At 32.7% G+C, this 27,784-nt stretch overlaps 1 protein-coding gene across 1 annotated transcript; it reads left to right on the forward strand.

The window, feature by feature from the left end:
• Positions 1-27,642, forward strand: LOC117336370 (DNA-binding protein RFX6-like). Its single transcript, XM_033896876.1, has 19 exons — positions 1-741; positions 10,511-10,607; positions 13,971-14,094; positions 14,431-14,492; positions 15,222-15,299; positions 17,010-17,037; positions 20,411-20,515; positions 20,974-21,051; positions 21,354-21,467; positions 22,315-22,364; positions 22,613-22,713; positions 23,154-23,212; positions 23,571-23,715; positions 24,310-24,404; positions 24,564-24,681; positions 25,009-25,131; positions 25,976-26,080; positions 26,314-26,895; positions 27,318-27,642. The coding sequence occupies exons 1-19, from the start codon at positions 498-500 to the stop codon at positions 27,494-27,496; spliced, it is 2,487 nt and encodes an 828-aa protein (XP_033752767.1). The 5' UTR covers positions 1-497; the 3' UTR covers positions 27,497-27,642.
• Positions 27,643-27,784: the final 142 nt, after the last annotated feature.

Raw genomic sequence — 27,784 nt, forward strand, 5'->3', positions numbered from 1 at the left:
TTCTGTGTTGGAATACTTCACACACCGTAGGACATTAAGTTTACTTTGAAGCTACAGAGAAGCGATATGTGACATCTCGAGAGGAGGAAAGGACTCTCGATAACCCTTATTCGGAGTTAGATCGAGTGATAAGACTTGACAAACCACGACCTATCTTTACAGCAGATAAATCAAGGATCGAACCTCCAGGTTCAGTAGACGAGCCATATTTGCTGTTGACAGCTGCTCTCGAGTAAAGTACAACATTATGTCTGATTCATCGACGTGTTTGTAATAACGGGATTAATAATGGAGTGTTAATACAGATTGCGATATTTCATAAACTCGGCATTTTGGGAAATAAGTCTTGATCTTTCTATTTTTTAATTGCTCTTTCCACATTTAAACCAGGAAGTTTTCTTAACAAATGCATAAAAACATAGATTGAAACTCTGCTTTGTGTCCACTTGATGAGTTGATAAAAGTTGCGGAGGCAGTGTAGACGCATACCGAACAACATGATGGAGACTATGACCCTGGCCCACGGGCTTTCAGACGGACTATACGATGTCCCTCCGGGACACGGCCAACCCCACGGGTACCACTATACCACGCCTTTGTGGCATAGCACCAGGGAGGACCGAACCTGCCAGGTCTCTCTGAATCCTACATTAACACCACTGGAAACTCGGACGTCAGGTCAAACACAGGGCCAACGAATATCACCAGAGAAAAATGAAATAGAACTTCCAGAAATATCAGGTATTGATCTCATTCATAACTAGCCTGCTTCTAGTTCTTAATTGGTATTGGGAGATGGCTAATTTGTACTGTCTTTCTGTATAATTCTCCTTTTTTAATATTCATATGCATGTATTACTTATGTTTCTGGTTTCCAGGTGCCCTTTTATGCAATTTATGGTAAATTTCCAAGTCAATTTAAACAATAATTTTTAAAACAAGTACCCTTGTTCAATTTTTGTCTGCGATTGAAGTATTTATCCCAACACATTTTTGGATTATTCATTTTTACATGTCAAAAGTATACCCATAAAATGTCAATACACTGAAACATTACATTATTTACTCAGGAAATAACGAAAACGAATATCAGTTTTTTCGAAATAAAGGACGACCATATACATAATCTTATGTATAAATATATATTACTGACACCATACTACTTTACCACAATCAAATTTGCATTATCATCCAGAAAACAATTCACGGTAATGTTTGAAAATGTCAGCTTAAGTATGTAGTGTTTGTTTGATCTAGTGGTTTTGTAAATCCTACAATTTATGTATGCAAACATGTCAAGTTAGGTAAGTATGATAAAAAAAAATAGATGGGTAACAAAAGGTATTCTGGCTGATATTATAATAAAGCTACATTAATTATCCGTACTTTCTCTTTTAAATAAATGTTTGTTATCAATATTTTAGGAATTATAAATTATAATGTTTGAATATATTACTAATCCATTTTAGTGTTTTACATTTATGTTAATATATAATAATTTAGCGTTTTATAATTTCATGTATGCCTGTATCAAACAACGAATAATTTAGCGTTTTAAAATTCCATTTATGACTATATCAAACTACGAATAATTTAGCGTTTTATATTCCATTTATGCCTGTATCAACTACGAATAATTTTTATATTTCATTCTAGTATCGATTTATGTTATATAATCATGTTTATATACAAAGAATAATTATTTGTGAAATACTTAGAAAATATGTGTTTGAATATTATGGTCATATAGTTATGTTAAAATATAACACTTCCACAATACGGTACTTTTACGATAACACTTTTGTTGTCCATTACGTCTTAAAGTGGTATCCAAAATCATTTAAAGTTGACATCAGGATGGTTGTTCGATGATATTTCAACTACTAGTAACCATCTTTTAAATAAGAAAAAATGTTCTATGTAATAAAGCTTATATTCTTCAACTTTTTGGAAGTTAAATAAACAAGAACTGATGTATACTCAGGGAATTAATATATTAAAATATAAAAATACAGGGATGTCGGCGGTCGTTTGGACATCGCACCCGCCTCTCACCACAGGGTTTCGTGTCCTGATCGGATATGCATATGTATGGGGTTTTCATTTGTATTCTTGATATTATTTTAATATTAAGGATCAATCAGGGTCAACACCGGTGACATATATTCTAATTTGTCGTCAATAAATTAAATAAAATGACTGTACTTGAGTTTATAACAGTTATTCTGTCACATTTGCGCATTTAATATGATATTATTTCGTTTGAACGTTTAACATTCTCCATAAATTATTATCAGCATAAAACCGTACACGCTAAATCGATACATTAAAAACTCACAATCGTTGACCATGATTAAAAAAAACACATGAGTGTCGATTATCGTTGTACAAAGGTAATAAGATAATACAGAGATAGTATAACACAATCAGACATAATGGCACACTGGGGAGACGGGTTAGCAGATAGTAGCGGAGAGATGCAGCCAATAAAAAGCAGTGACATGATCATTTCTTGTCATATGTGGTATTGTTTTCCACTAAGCTGTAACTAAAATTTTGACATGAAGGAAGAATTTTCAATGTGTACTTATTGTCGGTGTTCTCGGTAACATTTTAAAGTACATATACAAGAATTGAAAAAATAGTGGTCTTTTAAATTTCATAATTGATTAAATTGGGAAATGCTCGCAGAGATCAATGGATTACCTTTCAAGCAAAACGAACTTTTCATCAAAGATTTTGACCTATAGCTAAATTGCGTTGTTCCTGATGCCAATTGCCAATATTTTACCTTAAACGCGATTGACAAAACTATGGTACAGTTAATAACACAAGTCTTCATAATCTTTGGATATCCTAAGTTGAATCTTCCCAGCAATTCACGTATAATCCAAACCTGTCAGAGAAATAATATATTAGCATCACAGGTTAAAATAACAGTTTATAACATTACCATAGAAATAAGATATGAACACCACAGGTTAAAATAACAGTTAATATCATTACCAGAGGAATAAGATATTAACTTCACGAGTTAAAATAGCAGTTAATATCATTACCAGAGGAATAATATATTAACTTCACGAGTTAAAATAATAGTTTATATCATTACCAGAGGAATGAGATATTAATTAATATAAGAGTTTTAAATATTTAGGTTGTATTAAAGTCATTTAAAGCATAAGGTCGTTGAAAGTATCTATTACTTTATAATTATGTGTCATATATTCTTGCAGACATAGTGCACAGTATCCTTTGTTGAAAGACGTGTTTTGTCACACGAAGAAAATATGTTAATGTGTTTTGTCACCTTGTGAAAATATGTTGTTCTTTAACGACGTGTTTAGTCATTTGGTGAAAATATGTTGACGTGTTGTGTCTTGTGTGAAAACATGTTCATAAACTTAGGATTGTACCATGAATGAAGTTTACTTGGCATTTACTGGTGCTTAAATCTGGAGTTTGCAAAAATATAAAGCTTTTCGTAAATTCAGAGTTTAATTTTCATTAACCCGATATTAAACTCAAACTTAAAAAGTTTAATGAAGTTTACTGATAATAACTATTTCATTAAACGCGGGTTTTCATGCAGTGTAACATCACAGGTTAAAATAATAGTTTATATCATTACCAGAGGAAAAAGATATTAACTCAATAGGTTTAAATAATAGTTCATAGCAAGTAATGTTTTATTCTTAGTGTTCTAAAGCATTGCTGTTACATTAACTAATTCGTCACACATCAGAAGTGTCAACACGGTATTGACAATATTAGGTAGAAAATAACAACTTAAGATCCATATCTACACGTCTATAACCGTTGTATATACTTACTACTCCTTATTGCAAGAAATCTGTACTTGTTGTGAGTATCAGGTGAGATATTTGCCACTCAATGAATCAGGGGTAGTGTCTGTGTGTCATATTTACAAGTAATCATAATTTATCAACTGCTCCTATTGTCGTGTTTTGTCCTTACTTATGGTTGTAATAATACTTTTTATGTGTGTACCTAGAGTGACACTTTTATAATCTTTGTTGCAACGATACCGTAGAACATGAAAAAAAACCCAGAAAAAAAAACACAAAAAATATCGAATAAAGGAAATCTTGAGCGATTTATGCATCACGTTTATGAACTGTCAATGTTACAACTATTTTATTATTCTATTTCAAATTATTAATTAGAAATAAAAACAAATTCGGACCAGACAGAGTCCATGTGGGATTTGTCCTTAATACTTAAATAAAACAAATCAAATACAAATTCCGATTCACACGAAATAAAGTAATGGCATCACGTTATTTACATATTTTTTTCTATATACAAGAAGCAAAAGTATATAAGTATGATAATAAAATACACGCAGCTTATACCACTGCGTCACATCCCTATTCTTGATTAAGACCGTGGATGTGACGCAGTGGTATAAGCTGTGGGTATTTCTAGTTAGAGATTAGATGCCGTAGATCGTGAGTTCGACACCCAGTCAGGGCACGAGCCATTGTCTTACTTCGTCATTTGTGTTAGTAATCGTTTTCATTCATGTGATGATTCAGTTTTAATAGTATCGACTGTATCGAATACTTTGTATATTTGGCATATACATGTATAATATGACATTTTATTTGTGAATATCTATTTTCCTGATCTATAGGTAAAATGTAATAGGAAAGCTCTACCCACAGACAACTAATACAGAGGTAATCCTAAATACAAGGGGAAAACAAATTGTTCTTGACCTTTTGACAAATTAGAATATCATTCTGATGTAATACATAAAGTGATATCATTGTCATTGTTTCCCTAAAAATTCGTGCATACACAATTCTACAGCGGTTTCCAGACATTACGAATCTTCTATGAATCATGTTGTAGTGACAATGTGTTTATTATTTACCAAATCCACGATCTACAGGGGGTAGGGTGGGGATATTGTTTAGATAATGACGATGCAGTTTTATAATTATTATCCGGAATTTAATGTATCTATCACTAAATCAGTTTAAAGGGCTTGTCACCTGTGCATCTTATACAATCCTTAGATAAATGTGTAGTGGGTGTTTTGCTTTTAAAAAAAAAAACCATCTTAATCTTGAGAAGTTAAACTCTGTATATATGCTTGACTATTAGTTAAGTCCATGAACATATTATTTATTGTATATTAAAGTGGGTTGTACGGTCCTAAGATAGATGTATATTTTTTTCATTTAAAACATCTAAATAGATAAACACTATCTTAATCTGGGGCATCTAAACTTTTTCTATATGCTTGACTATTTTTTTAAGTCCATGAACTCAATATCTATTGTATATTAAGGAGGATTGTTAAAAGACCAATACAACATAACAAATTTTCAATACAATACGGAATACAGTAAGAGCGAAAACATGGATCAAACAACACCGTAAAGCTCTTTCGTTCACCTATGCTTCCACAGTGATGCTAAGGTTATACAGTGTTGATATTGATACCTAGGAAGGGACGAATGAACATAGTTTGATTTTTAACGGTTTGTATGTATATTCTAGCTCCGTAAGAACTTTAACTTGAATGGGATATTGTGAAGAAGACATGTGTAAGCGTCTAATCTGTTTTAATTACATCTTCTTATCAGCGGTTTATGATTGACACCATTTACCACCCTGGCTACAATAAGGTATAGTGATTGTAATGTATGTAAATCTGTCTATCTAATCACCCCCTCCGCTTTGTCCACACAGTTCCCTAAAGTCAAACAACTCGGCAGGCTTCTGTGTGTTAACAATGGGCTCGTTATGTAAACTAGGTGAGATCGACGATAGCTGCCGTCCAATATTAAAGAGATAGTTTGTCCGCGAACCATCATTATATATGATATCGGAGGGAAAGCCGTTAATTTTAACATTATCAGCGGAGTAAAGGAAATATTTGGGTAGGTATCCGCCGATAAGATGCGCACCGTTAGTGCCGTGAGTCGTCCTCGTTCTCCTGTTGACTAGGACACCATATGACGTCTGTATCAGCCAACGGGAGGGAAGTCTCCATCACACTCTCCTCAACTGGAATAATTCTCCAAAATTTATGTTAACTGTATTTTATTTGACATTTTCCATTGTTGTTTGTCTGTTCCCGCCTTGACAGATTGATGTTGTTAGACTGAAAGCGATACCAAATGAATGATATGATTCAATGAAAATGTATGTCATAGTAGACATTATAATTATTATCATATTATAAACTGTATGTAAAATTGTGAGTTACAAATAACAACACATAAACATCAACGTTATAATGTATGTGTATTGTATACGACGACGTTGAAGTAAGAAAATATTCATCTGAACTACCAATAACGCCTCCATACACCTTTGCATCTATCAACGTACATACATTGATACGTTAATGTTGTCAGAGTGACAATTGCGCATGCGTATTAAGTTTTATTTCAAACTGTTATACTATGCTCTAATCGCATTTCTTCAAGCTAATCCACGCAGCACCTTTGAAATATGAATTTTATAACATATTAATTTAAAGTCGAAAATTTGGCGCTTTATCATTTTTGTGACAATGAGAATGTCTTTGTCATGACAAAAACAAAGAAATTTATATAAATTATGTATTCATCTATTTATTTGTTTTGTTAATACAAATATTACACGGAATTAACCTTTAAAAAACAATATATAATTATTTGTATAAAGCAGTGCATTATAAAATACGTACACTTATATATACATATGTTAAATCTGAATTCAGTTGGTTTATTCGTATCCATGCACTAATCTTCATAATTATTTTCAACATCACACATCTGTGTAATACATTTAAAATACACTTTTACCGCTTCTAGCTCTCGATGGAATACCAATCAGTACATGATATGACCACATTAAGATAGATAGTGTATTCCTCAGTATATGGTATGATCATTATTAGATAGATAATATATTCCTCAGTACATGTTAAAACCATATTTAGATAGATCGTATATTCCGCAGTACATGGTAAGACCATATTCATATAGATAGTATATCCCTCAGTACATGGTATGACCATATTTAGATAGATAGTATATCCCTCAGTACATGGTATGACCATATTTAGATAGATAGTATATCCCTCAGTACATGGTATGACCATATTTAGATAGATAGTATATCCCTCAGTACATGGTATGACCATATTTAGATAGATAGTATATTCCTCAGAACATGGTAAAATCATAATTAAATATATGGTATATCCCTCAGTACATGGTTTGACCATATTTAGATAGATATTATATTCCTCAGTACATGGTATGACCATATTTAGATAGATAGTATATTCCTCAGTACATGGTAAAATCATATTTAGATCGAGAGTATAGTCCTCAGTTCATGGTATGACCATTATTAGATAGATAGTATATTCCTCAGTACATGGTAAAACCATATTTAGATTGATAGTGTATTCCTCAGTACATGGTATGACCATATTTAGATAGATAGTATATCCCTCAGTACATGGTATGACCATATTTAGATAGATAGTATATTCCTCAGTACATGGTAAAATCATATTTAAATATATGGTATATCCCTCAGTACATGGTTTGACCATATTTAGATAGATAGTATATTCCTCAGTACATGGTATGACCATATTTAGATAGATAGTATATTCCTCAGTACATAGTAAAATCATATTTAGATCGAGAGTATATTCCTCAGTTCATGGTATGACCATTATTAGATAGATAGTATATTCCTCAGTACATGGTAAAACCATATTTAGATTGATAGTGTATTCCTCAGTACATGATATCACCATATTTAGATAGATGGTATATCCCTCAGTACATGATATGACCATATTTAGATGCACATTATATACCTCTGTACAAGGTATGACCGTATTTTGACAATATTTAGATCAATGACGTCAGTGTTCTCAGAATATGCTTGTGACTTTCAATATTTTACAATAACTTCAAATTCAAATTAATTTAAAATTAAAATTACTACTGTTGATTACCATTGATTAAGAAATACCTGTCTAACATTACTTTGCTTTCAAATAGTCACGTCCCTCTACCAGTGTATTGTGCATGATAGGTACATTTTTATCACGAAAATATTTTACAAATGTTAAATCTACTGACAATGATAGCTACAATATGGCTACAAAAGTAAATGTATCCAAGGACAACGGTTTATCTTTTAGAGAGCAAAATCAACCATTCCTTAACAACGGATCAATGCTTGGGCCGTTTGTAACGTTATAGGTTTTCCAATTGACTCCTTTGTTTGACTAGCGATCAATTGTATTATCAATATAAAATGCGGATATTGAACGATACACTAATCGAGTAATGACAAGCCTAAGCCTGAAACACAATATAAGATATCAGCAGAAAATGACACGCAAAATAAATGCAAGGGACTAGTCCGATAGACTTATTTTTAAATTAAAAAAGATTAGTTTATCGACAGAAAATTATCAAATTATTCCATCGATCATTCGGGTTTAAAAATTAAAGGGGGAAAAAGACTAGATGAACGCTTCCTTATAATGATTTTTACACTAAAGTCATAAATATACCCCGGATCACTCTTTACCGTGAGTACACGAGAGTGAATAATAGACTGTATCCCTCGTCACAGCGAACAGCGAAATAGCGAAATAGACTCCAAATCCCCCTGTTAATAATAGTCTCTGGATCCCACGTTACAGTGAATATACGAGATTGAATAGTAGACTCTAGATCCCCCTGTTAATAATAGTCTCTGGATCCCTCTTTACAACGAGAAATCGAGAGTGAATAATAGACTCTAGATCCCTCGTAACAGTGAATATACGAGAGTGAATAATAAACTCCGGATCCACCTGTTAATAATAGACTCTAGATCCCTCGTTACAGTAAGCACGCTAGATTGAATAATGAACTCTAGATCCCTCGTTACAGTGAATAAACGAGAGTGAATAATAGACCCTGAATCCCTCGTTACAGCAAATACATTAGCGTGAATAATAATCTAGGTCGTCGTTATGATATCAAATACAAATAGATATAATCAAATTGAATAATTCAGATGTTCGTTATAACATCCAATGATTATCAAAGGGAGGGGTCGTCGTAACGTCAAATAGTACGTCAGGGGGTCGTCACTCTATTGAATGAAAATTCAGGTGGTCGTCATAACAATAGATAATAATCCAGGGGGTCGTGATCACACCAAATACATGTACCAATCCAGGGAATCATCAAAGCATTACATTAAAATCCAAATGGTCGTCACCACAATAAATAATAATTAAGGAGGCTACCATAACACGTCATAACGTCATAATTATTCAGGTGGTCGCAATAACATCGAATGATAATTTAGGGGTCGTCATAATATCAATTAAGTATTCATGGTGTCGCTATATATTGTTATAAAAACACTGGGGTCGGCATGCCATCGGATAATAATTCAGGAGGTGGTCATACCATCAAATTATAATCCAAGGGGTCGCCATAACATCATATGATCAACTGGGGGGGTCGTCATAACATCAAATAATAATTCAGGGTGTTGTCATAACATAAATAAAAATAATACTTCAGGGTGTCGTCATAACATAAAAATAATAATTCAGGATGTCGGCGTAGCATCTAATATAATTCGGGGTGTCGTCATAACAACATATAATAGACTCGGGGTCGTCATAATATCAAATGATTATTAAGGTTGTCACTATAACAACCTATTATAAACCGAGGGTCGACTTAATATCAAAAAAAAATTCAGGGTGTCATCATAACATAATAATAATAATTCAGTGTGTCATCATAACATAAAAAATATCAATTCAGGGTGTCGTCATAACATAAAAAATATCAATTCAGGGTGTCGTCATAACATAATAATAATAATTCAGTGTGTCATCATAACATCAAATAATAATTCAGGGTGTCGTCACAGCATCTAATATTATTTCGTGGTGTCGTTATAACATAACAATGATAATTCAGAGTGTCTTTATTACATAAAAATGATAATTCAGGGTGTCCAAATAACATACAAATGATCATTTAGGGTGCCGCCATAACATAAAAGTAATAATTTAGGATGCCGTCAAAACATAAAGTGATAATCTAGGGCGTCGTCATAACATCAAATAATAATCTACGTGATCAGGAAGAGGAATTGTATAGAGCTATTTAATATTTCAAACATTGTTTAATGAGAAGGAAAATTGTATTTTGTTGTTGATGGCGAAGAAATCAACAGTCTCTCTTTTTTCTATCAGTTGACTTTGTATTGGTAAATAAATCGTTATTGCAATCTCCTGTGTGGGTAGAAGCATCTTTCATGCAAGCATTATTCATTGCATTTAACTAATCAATACGATTTATGTTCATTTTAGTTTTTGATGTCGAAATATAAATAGTTTTTGTTGAATTTGACTTATTTTGTAGCTTTACTTTTTGTTTTATGTTGAGAAAACCATTTCAGTTTGTTTACGATAAATTAAATATTTTGTTTTATATTGAAGATTGGATAGAAGATTCACGGGATGGAAAAGAGTTCGAGAAACCATCAAGTGAGCAAAATTCTCAGAAACAATCGCAAGTAGCGTCGACATTAAAATGGTAAGCTATCATTATCGTTATAGACTGACAGATACGGCTGTGTGCGTGATAATGAAATAAATGGTTGCTTAACACAATTTAAAGTATTTCTTTTATATTTTGCATTATTTTAGGCACGATAATCGGTTTTCATGTTATAATATTTATTTATTTATTTTTTTTTTATAAAAGACGTGTTTTGAAATCGTGAACTACATACAAACATAAATATTGAGTAGTCAATGCATTTGATTGAATCAATCTATTTAAATTGATAGACGTGTGCATTTTGTCCTTAATGGATATCAATTTGAAAAATATACACTGATGCTTCTCCCCTATTTTTCTGTTCAATTGCCCTTCAAAATTACATTTGTATTGATACGGTATTTTTAATTACTTTGCCTGTATTATGCTAAGGTAAACTTGCCTCTTATTTTTAAAAGAAATGTCTAATTTATGAATGCAGAAATATTTTGTTATTATAATTTTAAAACAAACTTCAAATGACAATGGAATTCATTTGTACACATCCGTTGAAGTTTGTAATATATTGACAGATGGAGGGTGGTATTTACACATTGCGTTTGTCAAATATCATCTCCTTTTGAGATATTGCTTGGCCTCGTCCAATCTCAAGAGGCAAATCTGTCACTTCCCCAAGTTTTCGTAATCCTTCTTATAGTTGAAACGTGCGTCACATTGGCCGCTACTCTCAGTTCGTGTCAGCAATTTGTATATTAAAATCACTTTGTCGTTTAATTATGCAGGTGTTTCATGATAAATGCAATACTAAGTACGTGAGCATTATATGACACACGATCAAATTGTTAACAGTCCAATGATCAAATTTTTATTCGAAATTAAAAACAAAATAAATAAATATTTATTATTAAAACGCAAACTACAAAGTGTGTATATATTATTTGCCAGTGTGAAAATGGCGCAATCACTTGTTACGTGATATTTTAGACAATAGCTAATTTGATACAAATGTTTACTTTGAAATGCTCAAAACACAATAATGTATCAAACAAGAAAATAAATTGTAAAAAAGAACACAAAATTTGCCATATAACATGCCAGCATATATGATTAAAGGACTATTTATTTAAATCATTGCAGAGTTAACTGCCGTGGGTTATTTCCTTTGGCATGTTATATATTAGTAAAGGGGGCTATTGTGGTAATAACCATAAATATACATTAAAAAATAAATCCACGCAAAATATAGTGAAACTAGATATTTGATTATCAAATTAAATCATATGAATATTTGATATCATACTAATATCAGTTTCATATTCTTACAAAATGGTCATTTATGTCTGATTAACGCTTAATATCATGACATTTATTTAGTCAGTTGAAATAATCATTTTGACCATTTCATTTATTAAGGGAAAGTGGCATTACGTTTCTGGTTTTGTGTTATTTTCTGGAAAAAAATATATATACTTTATTTTCGCATTCAAAGTGACTTTCTGTGTGTTCACGACTCAGAATTATAAACATGTACTTGTTGTTCTTTTACAATGCTATACTAGAAATAATGAAAATTGAATTATGGAGACTTTACACATCTAGATGTTGGCATTTATTTCTATTGTACGTCGTAGGTATCAAGTAGTTAGGCCCTTGATATCACTTAAATGTTCTAGAAGGACGAAACAGCTGTATTATGCAGTCTACTGAATCTAATTATAAGTTTGTTTTGAAAAGTGCTTATATCTTTGGTGTCCTTTGATACATGGTATCAAACAAGAATAAAAAGGTGGAATTTTAGGTAGCTTAAACTCTTAGATACTTGATAAAACAATTATTTGAGTGAAAGATGATTTAAATTTGTATTCGTTATGCGGGTTTAATTGCTATATATATTGTATATATTACTTATTGATTTGGAAAGGTGTAATTTACTTTTTGTCTTTTGTTAATCCTACTGTTCACTCTTCTCAACATACAATATTTGATTATGAAGCAACACAAGCAGAAACGGTTACGAGGAAGATATAATTAAGTAGCTATATCCAGTAATACTTACATAGCTAAAGATAACTTATTGATAACTATCTATTTTAATGTGGAACGTGCGCTAATATATATAGCTGCGTACATGGTGCATTCGTAACGATAAAATGTTATATAAGGATACGGTGATCGCTAATGTAATAAGTATTTTAATCGCAAATTTATCTTTGCGGCACGAAAAACAATGCGTTTATTGAGAATTTTAATCATCATGTTCCTGTTGTGTATATGAATAAAGAATGCTTGTAATTCCTCAAACGTTTCCATAAGACACTTGTCATCAAAATTGATTTTATATTTATTTAATGTAAATACACGTTTAAGCAAAACTATATTTTTTGCTTTTAAATATTTTATCTAACTGTCATTTTGATCTGAAATATCATATTTATGTTCGTGTCTTGAATGTTGTTTTATTTAAATTATAATTTGAAATGATAAAGAAAAATCTGGCAAAAGCTTTCAGTAAAAATAAGAATAAAATGAAATTTACTGATTCGAATGAATATCCAACATACCGAGTCGTGCGGGAAACATATATTTATAAATAAAGGCACGTCTCTGTGTTTATATATATATATAAATATATATTTATAACTTATAAACATGGAAATATTAAGTTAGTATTACTTCGAAATATTAATTAGGCAATTCGATACTGTACATTATGTAGCTGTTCCGTCCTTCTACGAAATTCTAATTACATATATGGGACGGTATTTTAGAAGGGAAGTCAAGAAAATAAAAATGAAATGTAACATGTCGGAGGGAGATGGTGGACTGACTTAGTGATGCAGGAAACGTAGTTATTTCTACGTATCTAACAACAATTTAACCACAAAATAATAATTGATAGAGGATATATAACAATGTCTTCAGTAATACCAAATATATTTCATGAGTGTGGTAAATATATTGTTATTTTTCACGAGTGCGTAACCCGAGTGAAAAATATCAAAATATCAGCCACACGACTGAAACATAGTTGGTATTACTGCAGATACTGTTAAATATTCTGTTTATTACATTATATAGCTGAATATATCAAGGCAGTTAAATCTCCCAGAATTCATTGCGGTACCTTGTCAATACCTAACATTTAAAATCTGTGTATTGTTTTTGCGTATTCATAAAGTGAACATATGTTGATAGTAATAGTACTTAGTACATCTTTTTGTATATATGTTATATCAATATAATTTGCAATTTTGCTACAATATCGCACACTTTTTTCCTGGTCAAGCTCACCACGAAAAACTGAAAACTGAAAAAGGGTATTATACAATAACAATTACACAAATGTTTAACTGAATAAGCATGGATATGTTTAATAATGTGATAACTGATATACAGGTTGACGGAGAACTACGAGAGAGCAGAAGGAGTATGTTTACCAAGATGTGTTCTATATACACATTATTTGGACTTTTGCAAAAAGATGAAATTCACACCAGCCGGAGCGGCCACATTTGGCAAGGTAACAATACATCTTTTATTTATTTCACCATCTTTCATGTCTTTTTTTTTAATTTCCACTTGTTCTTATCCTCCAAACTATTTGTATGGGCTTCTTCATGTATTTAATTCTCCAGAAATCTGCTATCATGTGTTTATTGTTAATTAGTAATATAGCATTAATTGAACACACTTATGTCATGGAATGACTACCGGGTAATTACAAAAGAAAATGAGAAGCTTAGCCATTTGATTTGGGGTACCTCAATATAGTCAGCTATGTAAATTATACTTCATATGCGTTATTTCTTATTGGACAACATTGACAATTACCAGAATACTCTTTTGTTTATTACAGATAATCCGTCAGAAATTTCCTAAACTAACAACGAGAAGGCTAGGGACCCGTGGCCAATCAAAGTAAGTTTGTCATAAAGTAATATGTCCGTTATTCTTGATACTGAATGATACTGAATTTATACAAAATTTCTTATTATATGTCATCATTTGCTAATGTAAGTATTTATTGTATATATAGTTTATAATTGATGTTGTAAATGTTGTAGTTGTGGAGTTGAGTGTTGAAAAATGACGAAGTCATTCATTGTAAGTTCCTCTGTTTATTGGTGTAGGTGAAGGTTTATATTGTATCCGTACGGTTTTCGGCCTAGGAATGACAATGATATCAGGAAAATAGGATTATCTTATACTATTCTGATGTGTATCGGCATTCTTCAGCACTCAACTTCACTACATCAATTATACTTAATAGATACATACATGAATTAATGTACTATTCAGATTGTTTCAATCGGATGGTTTCTTAATGATAAAATAGTTAAACATTGCTCAAAATACAACTGATAAAAAAAAGGAAAATGTTAAGTAAAAAAGTTTGGAATCTAAAGGAATTGTATCCATCGTTGTAAGAATTATAATAAATAGAAATACCTAATGACGAACATAGAAGTATATCCATAACTCTGGCTTATATATATAACGGGTTTCATTCTTGGCAACATGAGTAGATTAATGTACAATTAGTGTGCGGACTGTGTTATAAAATATACAACCCTGATATGTTTGGTTGTCAATGGGAGCCTTCCAATAGCACGTCCTAACACAGCTTGTGTATATTCTTCGATCTAGGTATCACTACTATGGTATCGGAATCAAGGAAAGCTCGATCTACTACCATTCAGTCTACTCGGGCAAAGGTCTCACAAGGTAACTAACACCCCAGCAAGTTATCCAGTAACACTCAGTATATTATGTGTACAAGTTTAGTGCTAAAACACCGCTCTCCCTAGTTAATGCTATAATGTCTGAGAATGTGGCCACTGCAATACTTCCATAAACCGTTCGAAGTGAGTTGAACCCTGATATAAACACTTTCTAGCACTTGCTACCATCTTAAGTGTATTTACACTCAACAGACTGATGTATTAGATTGATGGCTTAGCTATGTATATAACAATCTGATATGTTGTAATGGTAATTAATACCAACACCGTCTTAAAGGGAAAAGCATATATATAACATTTATGATGCTATATATTAATTTGGAAATATGTACATAACACATATAAGGCAGAAAGAAAAGTAGCTTCTTCTTCTTCATCTTCTTTTTTTTCTTCTTCTTCTTCTTTTTCTTCTTCTTCTTCTTCTTCTTCTTCTTCTTCTTCTTCTTCTTCTTCTTCTTGTTTTAATCATGAAAAATATAGTTATCGCAAATAAATATGCAAGTCCGCAAATCAAAGAAATTGCTACAGATTGACTTTGTGAATTGTATACTTCACATCTTATTCGAAATTTTAATGTGTGTTCATATAAAGTACTCCATGTATCGCCAAAATGATGTGGACATGTCCGTGCTGTGGTGCTAGGACGAACCTAATCTCTCTTTGTTTGTCCGTCTACCTGTGATGTTTCGAGCGTATTTGGTTTGGATATCGGCAATCTCAGTGTGTGCATGCATGAAACAGGGTTAAAAGCTTTCGACAAATTCTGGCAAAACCGTCCGCTTAAGGTCTCACGGTGGGCTGATATCACGTCAATGAATAGTGACAGATTGTCCAAAACAAGGATGATACATGGAAAACAAATTTCGTAATTACCGTAAAATCGATACCAAACGTGTTAAGATATTGGCAAACACAACATACGCCTATATCGTTTCTGGATTTGAAGATCAGGCAGATGTGTGTATTAATTTACAAACCTCTCATGAGGCCTGTTTATTAGAGTAATAGGTGACAAGTAAGACTCGGTGTGTGGGCTCCACTTGTCAATACTACCCTTCATTAGATTTCCTCCCTGTACATTTAATAGACATATCCTAATTTTGTTCCGACGTCAAAGGTATCAGGCGATATCAAAATAGAATATATGATAACAGATTTTTCGATACCTTTATAAATATTTTAAAATCTTTTTAAAATCAATAAACTGACTCGGTAAGGAGACACATTTGTATTATATCAGACAGTGTTTCATTGATTACAAATATATCTTGTGTCTTTGATTTCCCTTTAATTTGGTTCTTGTCAAAATATGTTATCGCTATAAACATGTATCACCTTTATAAATGCATTTGCTTCGAACTGTTTTCTCTAGACTCTCAATATATTCTGATAATTTATATGAATCTGTTTGTTTATTCCGTGATATTTATTCCCCTGGCGTTGCTGTACTTAATCACAAAAATATTAATAATAGAGTACAAACTTACCTGTGATTATAATTAATTATACCTATACCACTTAAGAAAGATATCAAACTACATTTGCAAATATTTATCTAAGAAATGTATATATATATAAAGGCAATGAGATAATTTATTTTCCATCCTACCGTGTGAATCCTTGCCGTTTATGACATGATAAATGCTTTATAAACTCGTATCTTATTTGATCTCTATTTTCCTACGTTTTGCAGATTTTCTGGGATCAAGATAAAGACAGAGGTATTGTGGTTTTCACTTTTTAAAAGGATTCATCTATCTTCTGTATTAGAGGCTTAGACAAACGCGTCCAACGCTTGGTCATTGTAGCATCCCTAAGAGAAACAACTATTTTTCTGTTTAAATAAGGCCCCTTATGTCGATGAATATGATAAATTGGTGGAACGGATATAGCAGTTAGGCAAACATAACGCGCGGAACAGAGAGCCGGAGTGGGGGCATAGCTCGGAAACCCGGGTAGATATCGATCATGGAGTATTCGCTGCCGTGCGTTTAATCTGTTCAAACGTAAAGGTGTAACGTTGTAGAGATGTCTGACTATACATTTATATCAACATACTATTTAATCTGTTCGAGCGTGAATGTGTAGTAATTATGCAATTTTTTTTCAATAGCAATTATTCACCTTTTTATATACTCAAGTGTGGAAGAAAAGCCGTTTAACGTTATATGTTCAAACATCACAGTATACATAAATTTTATCAATTTTACCCTATTTAATCTGTATATAAAATTGTTATTACGTCAAAGTGTAATAATTATACACTATATTTTCAAACGCAAATGTGTAGGGTTTATACACTAATTAATCATTCATAGCAACAATGTATACTTTACTAGCCTTTTGAATTTATTTGAACCTATTCAAACTTTAAATGTTAGGTTTATGTAATGGTATCTTTTCACGCGAAACAAAGGTATATGTAACAGTTAAAATGTTTATTCGTAAATGTGTTTCAATCATACACTTTTAACTTGTTTCAAACGTGATACATTTACTTAAAATTTCATTAGGCGTGGAAAAGGTGTATAATTTGTCAGCACTTTTTAGTCGGTTCAAGAGTAAAATGTGGCGTCATTCACATATTTACGATTGAGCGTAAAGGCGCATAATTAACACACGTGATTATTTTTAAAAATAAAACCCTGGGATTCATCTACGTTTCAATATGGTCAATTGTTAATTTATAGCAATTTTATATGATAATTTGTTAAGCATACATAGACAAATATGTATATCTAGCGTAGCTGTTTAAACGTAAATGTTGAACACTGTAGGGCCATTCTACCAAATATACGTTAACGTAATATTTTAAGTTATTAATAGATTGATGACGTCAGTGATGAAGAAAAAATTACATTATTTTTCATACAAACTTATTAATCACACAGGCTCGTTGTATATGAAACAGGGTTTTGATCTGAATGTGTAATTCTTATGTAAAATGTAAATACTTTTAAATATGCCGCTCACCTTAAAATGAAACAGCAGTTTTATACAATAACCGATAGCATGTTGTATTTATAGTTATTTTCATAAACCAACCTTTTATTTCAAGAAATAATATTTTGGTTGAATTCTCGCATTGTAATTGCGACGGGTGTGTCACCATAAAATTATATTAAGGTCACAATACGATTAATGCTGGTGTATACATAAATCGTAGTGTCGCATATCAAATGTGAAATAAATTTATGATTGTCAACTTTCTTTTAATCTCTGTATAAATACAATGTATTCCTATCTAGTTTATCAAACCCCTTATCTTTGTCTAAGTCAGTAACGGAAACATTCCCATGTACATTTTCCACCGTCGTAAACAAGGTGATCGTTGATGACCTCTTTTACTTTTATCGCTTGTGAACATCCTCTTGTTTTTCCACTAAGTGTGACAATTAAAGAGGGACGGCCAAGGGTACTTTAAAATCATAGTTGTCAGCTGTGTTTGAAGTTGATTCACTACTGAGGCACCCGAGTATTCGGCCCAGCTGGGGCCATTGATCAAGATGACGCATCCCGTTCAGTGGCCGGGGCGTTGCTGTTCAAGAAGGCATTGTTAGTTTAGGTATTCTAGACATACTAAAATACCACATATTTCCTGCATACGTAATCTATTGTCTTTATCGCATCTACTCTATCGAAATGAAGACACATTCATATAAATACCCCTGCTGATGTAATCAGAGGGATTGCACTACATACACACAAGAACATGTATCATCATGATTTCGAAAGGCAGCTTTATCGATATACCTTAATTTTTGTCAGTTTGCCATTTTTGCAATGCTGAAGTCTTCTCATTGCGTCATGAATGCAGTAGATATTGGCTACCCCTCTAAAGTTTTAGTGAGAAAATACAATCAAACATGCCTTGGTGACCATATGCAGTAAGCCACTCCCTCTCATGTGTAACCGTATTTTTCTCTTCCAAAACTGTTTACTATATTGGTTACCTAAACCTGTCATATATGACTTTTTACTGCATCCCTTTGATGGTCAAATACGGCGGGTTTTACTTAATTATAATAAAACTATGATCATTCGTATTATAATAGGATAAACCTATCAGAAAGACAGTTGCAATGTTATAATGATAATAAAATAAAAAAAATTTAATATAGAGATATAGTAAACATCCTAAATATCGCATGCCTTAAAATATTGGAACAATGGTATTATAAAGTTTATCATGAGCCTTAGTACAATATAGTCGATGCAGCATTTAATCATCCCCTAGGTGTAATAACGTACCTATTTGTCATTACTTCAAAATATTTCGGACGCCTTTGTCCTGATTCTATAACTAACGCCACGATCGTATCTAAGTGACCTAGATCGCCGGGTGCAATGGACATAGCTATGACAGGAGTGACAGCGGAGTCACTGAGGAATGCTGTGTACGTTTCAGCTCGAAAGTGTCAAACCTTCTCAATATTCATCCGCTAAAAATATTACCACAAGGAGTCAGAAAATAGTGTGTATAATCTCTGTAAGGAGTTCGATGGTGTTAAAGTAAACCGTGGCCTATACACAGATTATATATTTATAATTCTAGTAAGTTGTTTGTGTTTGCTATAATACATGCGTATATAAAGACTTTGGAAACAATGTGATTTCGCTTCAAACGAAAACATCTTTAATATTTCTATATAGTTTTGCATTTGTTTATGCTTACATTTTGGATACAATATATTAACTTTAATCGTTCAAATCCCAACGCATGCAAAAAAGTTTTAAATTCAAACATTTTTCTATTTTTTCTTTCTTTTATACAATAAATGTGGTATTGTAATGTGAATTTGCCTTAATTGTATTACTTTATTTTGCCTGTTATCAATCTTTAAATTTTCGACACTGATTTATTTTAGTTATCCGGAATACTTAATAAATGGAAGCATTCATAAAACGTTCTTTAAAATATGACATCTATATCTTATGAATATTTTGATGTATAATTCTCGCATGTATAGAGGCTAGACAATATCCATATTGTATTAGATAGTCAAATACATATAGCTAGTTCGAGGTCGTCCATAAGTGTTATGTAAATATGAAAGTCGTAGAAATGTAATCGTGCTGAAATTTGTATCACAGGGTTCCAACCGGAAGTATTCACTGAGTTCCAAGACAGGGACTCTGCTTCCAGAATTTCCTGATGCAAACAATTTGATTTTACCTGAAAATATTACACGCGAAAAGGTAATTATATAGCAGTTTATCATGGCAAGTTTGGTATCGATCACACTTAATTTATTTCATTTATTGTAATGATTTCTTGTCGCATTATTAGGGTTATGTAGATATCCACGTACTTATTATTCAATTTGATTTTAATTGAATCATTTACTTTGAGTGGTAAGTTGCGGTAGTGGTATGACACTTGTTTGTCTCGTTAGCAACCGGGTTTCCATTCTCAAATCTGGCATGCAAATGCATGAGGGTAATTCAAAGGTTTCTCTCTCCATTGCAGTGAGACATTTGCTAGTATGGCTTAATTTGCAATTGCTATAAATCAGATAAAGTTTATATTATGTTATTCTATTGTTTTCATATCTAAAATATTTCATAGTAGTTAACATCTTCATCATTGACTTATGTTTTGTTAAATACTTATTTCAAACTATCTAACACCACTGATTAGTATAATCTTTTCACAGATGCAAACGTTTATAATGATGTATCGAACCCATTGTCAAAGGATCCTGGATACAGTGATAAGTGCTAACTTTGACGAAGTAAGTTGACAGTGTTAAATGCAGATTGAACAACAATAATTATACATAATCTGCTTGATGAGGATGGGGTCTTCATGATAATTTGACAAAAATGTATATTGCATCTTAAATGGGTTTCATTTTCGTATTTGTTAGATCAACAACAACACATTTTTTTTGAAAGATATCCAAAATCCAAATAAATGTAGTATATAAGTACTTAATGTTTCCAATACCTTGCCATTAGGTCTGACGTGAAGGTACTTCTATATTCCAAGTCCTTTCGGTACAGTATGTTACCCCTTATATCATATGTGTTTTAGGTACAGAATTTCCTACTCCACTTCTGGCAAGGAATGCCTGAGCACCTCGTACATCTGCTGGAGGCGGAGATGATTGTGGATATCGTTGGCCTTTGTGATTCTATATTATATAAGGTATACTTAGAACACCGATAATAAACTGGACTATGTCGCTCAATGACAATGTATGCTTCTGATATTATAAATTTCCGTACCGCATATTCTAAAGCACATGCAACTCACAGCTGTAACATGGTCTTATATTAAGTATTACATGGAGTAAAGGAATACAAAGAATGTCATTGTTTCGTTGTCATATTTGACCTAGATTCAATGGTAGGTATTGTAAAGCACAAGACGCTTGCTCTTCAGGAACACATGGTCTTTGTACTTTTTCTGGAGTCTCCATGGAAATTAATGTCTCTGTTTAAGTTTTGTCTTCGTTTAATTGATTCCAATTTTGAATTATAATGTCGTTATTATATTGTTATTCTTATATATTGATGTAAGAGAGGCTTAGTGATCATAATTTCAATAACGATAGCTATTAAATAGTGCCAGTTGTCGTTTTATTCATGTATATTTCACATCTTGGTCTGTAACATTTCAAAGGGAAACATACTCTGTTTGCATCCAATATGATTAATGATGTTTTACTGAATAATGAAGGATACTCTAGAATTGATGATATTAACACTGATCAGAAAAAATCTGTAAACAATCAGACTTTCTTATTTAGAAATATATAATCTTATAACATGGTATATCAATATGCTGTGTTTCCATCCCTGTGACTAGCCGCCATATATGTTAAAATTATATCGTAAACACGTGCTTCCTGTCATGTGATATTAATCTTCATTCATAACAAGCTATTGTTTGGACAAACCGATACGAGTGTATAGATTGCTTGTAAAGTATTGGGATATAATCTAATTAGTGACGATCATTTGTATGAAACAACGTGTTTGTTTGTGCTTAGGTCCTGGTAGATGTATTGATTCCGTCTACAATACAAGACCTCCCGGATAGGTAAGTACCAGTGATTGCTAATATAACGGATGTACGCTAACGATCTGTACTGTAATGACATATAACAAAGACAGAGTTTAAACGTTCGTTACAATAATGAGAGTACTAGATTGAATAATCGTTAAATTCGTGGGGGACGGGGGGGTTGAATGACGTAGCAATTTCCACTGTTGATCATGTACCATAATAGGTTTATACTTAGAGAAAGATTATGATACAGAATTATATCATATGATTTTTGTTTACAGCTTGGGGACAGAGATAAAGATGTTTGTAAAACGACTTCCTCACTGGCTAGAAAATGCCCTGGACAACATTCCGGAAAGTCTGAAGCAAAAGAAACTTGAAGGTGAGTGGGATGTCCTGAATAATTTCACTCCTCTGTATAGATACATGTAGGTCATAATTCACAATGAAATGACTTTAATACAAACAATTAATCTACCAAAATTATGTCAACATCTTAAATAAACTCAACAGCAGAGGTTTAACAATTAAAAAATCAAAATAACCTTTTAATTATCTAATTGATACATTTTCACCAACAAAAATATTATAAACCATTTTTGATAGTATTTTAACTCAAAATGTTTGGAAAGGAAAGTAATGTAAATGCCACTATAAATCAAAGAAAATTTTGATATTCTGATTTAACAACATACTAACTTTATCTATGCTATGATCAATATAATATGTATATTGTCTTTATATCTACACATTTGAGGATAGCGTTTAACCCTTGCAATTTCTCAACATTATTTGAAAGCTATTTTCTAATTTATTCTTTAGTGGTAAAAGGATTTATCCAGAGCATCACCCGCCAAACTTCATTTGTACACCTGGCACAGGTGAGTAACATATATTACCACGTTAATATGTGCCTTAATTAAAGATTATTTACATGATACTAAAGCATCAATATCAATCTTTTTGCTTTAACCGTTGCTACTGTTCTTGTTGTTTGTACTTACGACCACATAATTAGCTACAAAATTATTTGTATAAATATGCCAAGAGTGATATTTTCCAGTTGACTTTAAATTTTCCACTGTTAATGGTGAATGTTGAACATTGTTCAGATATTTTAATTATTTTGTTTTTAACAATTTATAGTACTTCACAGTGGTTCTATTTTTCTCTGTATTATTATTTTTGGAATGATTTATGTAAGTACAAACATATATACATAACAATGGCCTTTTGTAGACGGCGAGGACGGCTCTTCTCAATCATGATGTAGTGAATCAGATCATCGATGATGTTACCAACATCAACTTCCCAGAGATCTGCTGCAGAGCTGGCTTCATAGAGCCATCGACCGCATCGCAGTTCAAAGATGACATCATGGAGTGTAAGTGGTTGACTTCTTTTTGTAAACTTGTATGTGCTTTTGTCTTCTTATAATATCTACCTGTCACAATAAACGATGGGCTGTTGCACTTTTAAATTTTCAGCTCTCTTTATAAATAAAGTTAGCGTATAAAGAATCTATAGACATGACACAGCTATCTGTTTCAAATTATTTGCACGATAGTCGTATAACTTTACACCCTCTGAAACACCAGAAAGAAATCGATAACCTAAACGATATTAGAAGTTACCAGATCTATTCTATCACATTATATCCCGTCAGATTAAATCGTACATATTTGTATACCACTTATAACATCTTGTTAATAATAGCGGAAGCTACCCTGAACCGACACATTTCTATAAAATAGTTTAAGGTCTGTTACTTCCCCTGTTCCTAAAACGTGTATCACAAGTTACCTTTCTTATCCTGTTAAAAAGAACGAGCTTAAATCTAGAGCAGTGTGTTTGTGGAATAGTTATGGTGAATCATACATTAATTAGTATATACGACATGAAGTAGGGTAATCGGCATTGGGTTACATTTATAAGTAATATCATTGGATGATTTTTTAATTCGGTTGTTTGTTTTTAGTTTATGAGGAATTCCAAGCCTTGCTGAGTAAACAAGCTCCGATAGAGGCCTACACAGAGTGGATGGACACTATAGTAGATAAATGTGTTCTACAGGTACGTCAGCATTATTTCATAATGTTCACGAAAATCATATCTGTAAGATTTCATATTGCCTAGCTTCATGCTGTGATTTTAACATTTAATTAAGCGAGCCCTGCAGGCAATTTATCTCACAATCTTAATAAAGGTTTTTGTTTTGTTTCATTATTTCAGCCTAAAAAGGATAACGGAACAAAGTTCCGTGAGAGGGCGTCAAAATTCCTTCTACAATGGGCAATATTCGGTTCTCTGTTCATGCGTGATCTCACACTTAGAAGTGCTGCTAGCTTCGGTGAGATTTTTTATTAGAAATTAAGATTCACATATGTCTTGCCCCAAAAGTGATTTTTTTCCAATATCAGACAGAATTTACACCAGTGTCTGAAAATATTTTTAAATGGTATATATGCATCACAGTTGTAACATGGGTTGAGATGACTTATATGTAGTGTCCGCTTATATCTTTGTATGTATGCCATTATTTCTATAAAAATAGAAATGTTGCGCAAAGTTGATGCTACGGTGCAAACTAGTAAAGCGTACATAAAACCAATAGAAGAACTGGTAGGCTCATTTTTCGTGGATGCAATCTCACACACAGACCAATTAAATCTTACAGGAGCTTTTCACCTAGTTCACATGATGTTCGACGAGTATGTTTTCCTTGTGATGGAGACACAACAAGACCAGTCAAAGGAAGATCTACTTCAACGAAATGTACAACGACATATGAAAAATGCAGGTAATGTTCATATTCATATATTTACATTTGTACTGCGGACCCTATATATAACTTTAAAAAACTCACTTGAAGGCTACGAGTGCAAAATTTCCAAACCTTTATTTTGACCTCATAATTGTCACGTAGGCGGTAACGAAAGATGGCTGAAAAGGCCTTTCCGTCTTTGACGATAATAATTTGTTCATTCATCCTAAGGGCAAAATCGCTGAATAAAGTCTTTAAAAATCGTTGTCAAATGTAAATATAAGCATTGAACTGCTTTTAGTTGGAAGTTATAGGCTGGTGAATGCAAACTGGACAAAGGCAAATTATAGGTTATAAACACAGACTCCCAGAGGACCTAGGCAGTTATCATATCAATTATAATTAATGCCGTAACAACAATTATCATTTTCCAATACACATGTAAGACAAGTGGTTTACCGCATGACATCACAAATAACCATTGCCTATTTTGTTTGACAATGGAAGCGCCTCCGCCCTTTATATCACATTATAGACACATATATTAATTAACGAATTGATGTTGATATAAATGGTTTGGAAGTAGGTTATATATAAATAGAAACCATTATATTTCCAATACAATCTTGCTTTTTCCGAACAATATCGTTCATTATAGATTTAACACAAATGTGAATCAAACGTTTTTTTATAATACTTAGTTAAAGTTACAAAGCAAGCTAATGCTTATATTTATTGTAGAATGTTTCATTATACATAGCCTGATGTCAACGTACATTTAATACATATTGATTCAGATCAGTAATATGCGTTGTCCACTGTTGATGCCAAGTTAATTGATGAAATTATTAATAGATTGTCATTTATCTGTATCTTACAGAGGAAATAAACATGAATGCCAAAGTTAGAACACCATCAACAAAATCTCAACACAATCGCCACAACAGAAAGGAAAAACTTCATGAAGATCACTTTGAAGCAACAGGTATTTGATCTTAATGGATTTTCATTTCTAAATATCAGGCTATGATCTTTTTTAAATCCAGATATCACAGAATACGGGTTAACGTTTTATACATCTTCCATTTTAACAGCTATTCGGCTGTTGGTACGATGCGTTCTCATTTACAAAATATTTACTTTCGATAAGGCCACCAATTATTTTCCTTTTTAACAATACTTGGCTTGAACAAAATCTCAATTTTCTACATTTCTCAGAGGAAGCAGAGACAACTACGGCAGCTGACGAAAATCAACCGGATGTTCCAGAAGCTTACACGCCTTCAAACATGACAGCATTCAGTAGACCTATACCCAATTCCCGGGAACCGTCTCATTTCTCTATAACGGAGGACAGTTGTCGGTCCAATGTTCCACATGCCACCCTGCCACTATCACCCCTGAAGCCCTACCCGTCCATTAACACGGGGCCTTACGACAGACCCACCTATCTACCACAGTACGGCATCCATGGCTCCTATGGAGATTACGTCAATGGCGCGTCGTCTCTAGCAACCAGCAGGATTGCAACCTTCAGCGATACACATGGACAAGCTTTTGCATCAGTACCGTTTAACAATAATGTGCAACAGCCAATGAGCTCGTACTGGACTGATGGACGGACGCATGCGGCTATTCATGACACTTATCCCTACAGCTATAATAAGTTCCCTTCAACCTATGATACCTATAATAAAAGCTCATTTATACCCAGTGGAACCTATCAGGACGCCTTCAGCAGGTCACGGTTCGAATCCTCTCGAAGCTACCACTATCGGCCAACTCATGATAACTTACAGGGTTTGTATTATGATGATAATTTATCTTTAATAGTGTTAAGTAGTCTTTAGATTAAAACAAAAGTTATATGTCATGCTACTACTTCATAAATACGTGTCTGTTCTGTCGTGGTTGAATTTCGCTTATCTCATAGTGTCTTATAGTAGAATTTTGAGAATTTTCACCTCATGTTCACTATCACAATTTGTTTATGTATGTAAGATGGTATTGGTTAAACTTTGTTTTAGATTATTGACTTTTACGAAAGTATATGCTTGTGCTTTAGGTTGTTCAAAATCCATTATGTCAACTTAATTGATCCAATTAATTTAGCATTATTTATAATGAAAACAATCTAAAGACATCATGCCATATTTACCAATCATTGTATGTGATAGAGATTGTATACTGTGCTGTTGACCAAATCAGCCTGTATTTTACAGCTGTAGCCAGCCACCTATCAATGGGAGGTTATAGCGGGAACTACATGGACATTGCACAACCTGGGTCTCAGTACGGGCGACAGGATACCATGTTATATCAGGACGATATCTACACTGGCGGACTCCCGACGGCATTCCCAGCAGTGGGAAAATCATACCTGGCGGCTTCCTTCAGATGATGGCAGCTTGGGCCTGCAAAGGATCGTGTCAGTGTTGGATCCAAATCCTCTGGAATAGAAATTGACTTTCTCTTTTGAATTCATGTTTTGAATGAATCGAAAGTATATTTATTGATACTATTATAATATTAAACATTTTCAATGATTCAGTGCATGTGAGTTATGTTTACGTTCTTCAAGAATAATGAGTTGATACCAACAGTTATTAAAAAACTGTTACCCGTTACCGTCAACAGACATATAAACAGTACAACAGTGTAGTGGACTGTTGTACACCACAAACATTTA

This window comes from Pecten maximus, chromosome 10, assembly GCF_902652985.1.
Source record: "Pecten maximus chromosome 10, xPecMax1.1, whole genome shotgun sequence".
NCBI lineage: Eukaryota > Metazoa > Mollusca > Bivalvia > Pectinida > Pectinidae > Pecten > Pecten maximus.

Excerpts from the sequence above, each read along its gene's own strand:
- LOC117336370 (XM_033896876.1), top strand. The coding sequence starts at position 498 with ATGATGGAGACTATGACCCTGGCCCACGGGCTTTCAGACGGACTATAC. Across the intron at positions 14,095-14,430 it reads GAGCGGCCACATTTGGCAAG|ATAATCCGTCAGAAATTTCC; the intron begins GTAACAATACAT and ends TGTTTATTACAG. Across the intron at positions 22,365-22,612 it reads ATACAAGACCTCCCGGATAG|CTTGGGGACAGAGATAAAGA; the intron begins GTAAGTACCAGT and ends TTTTGTTTACAG.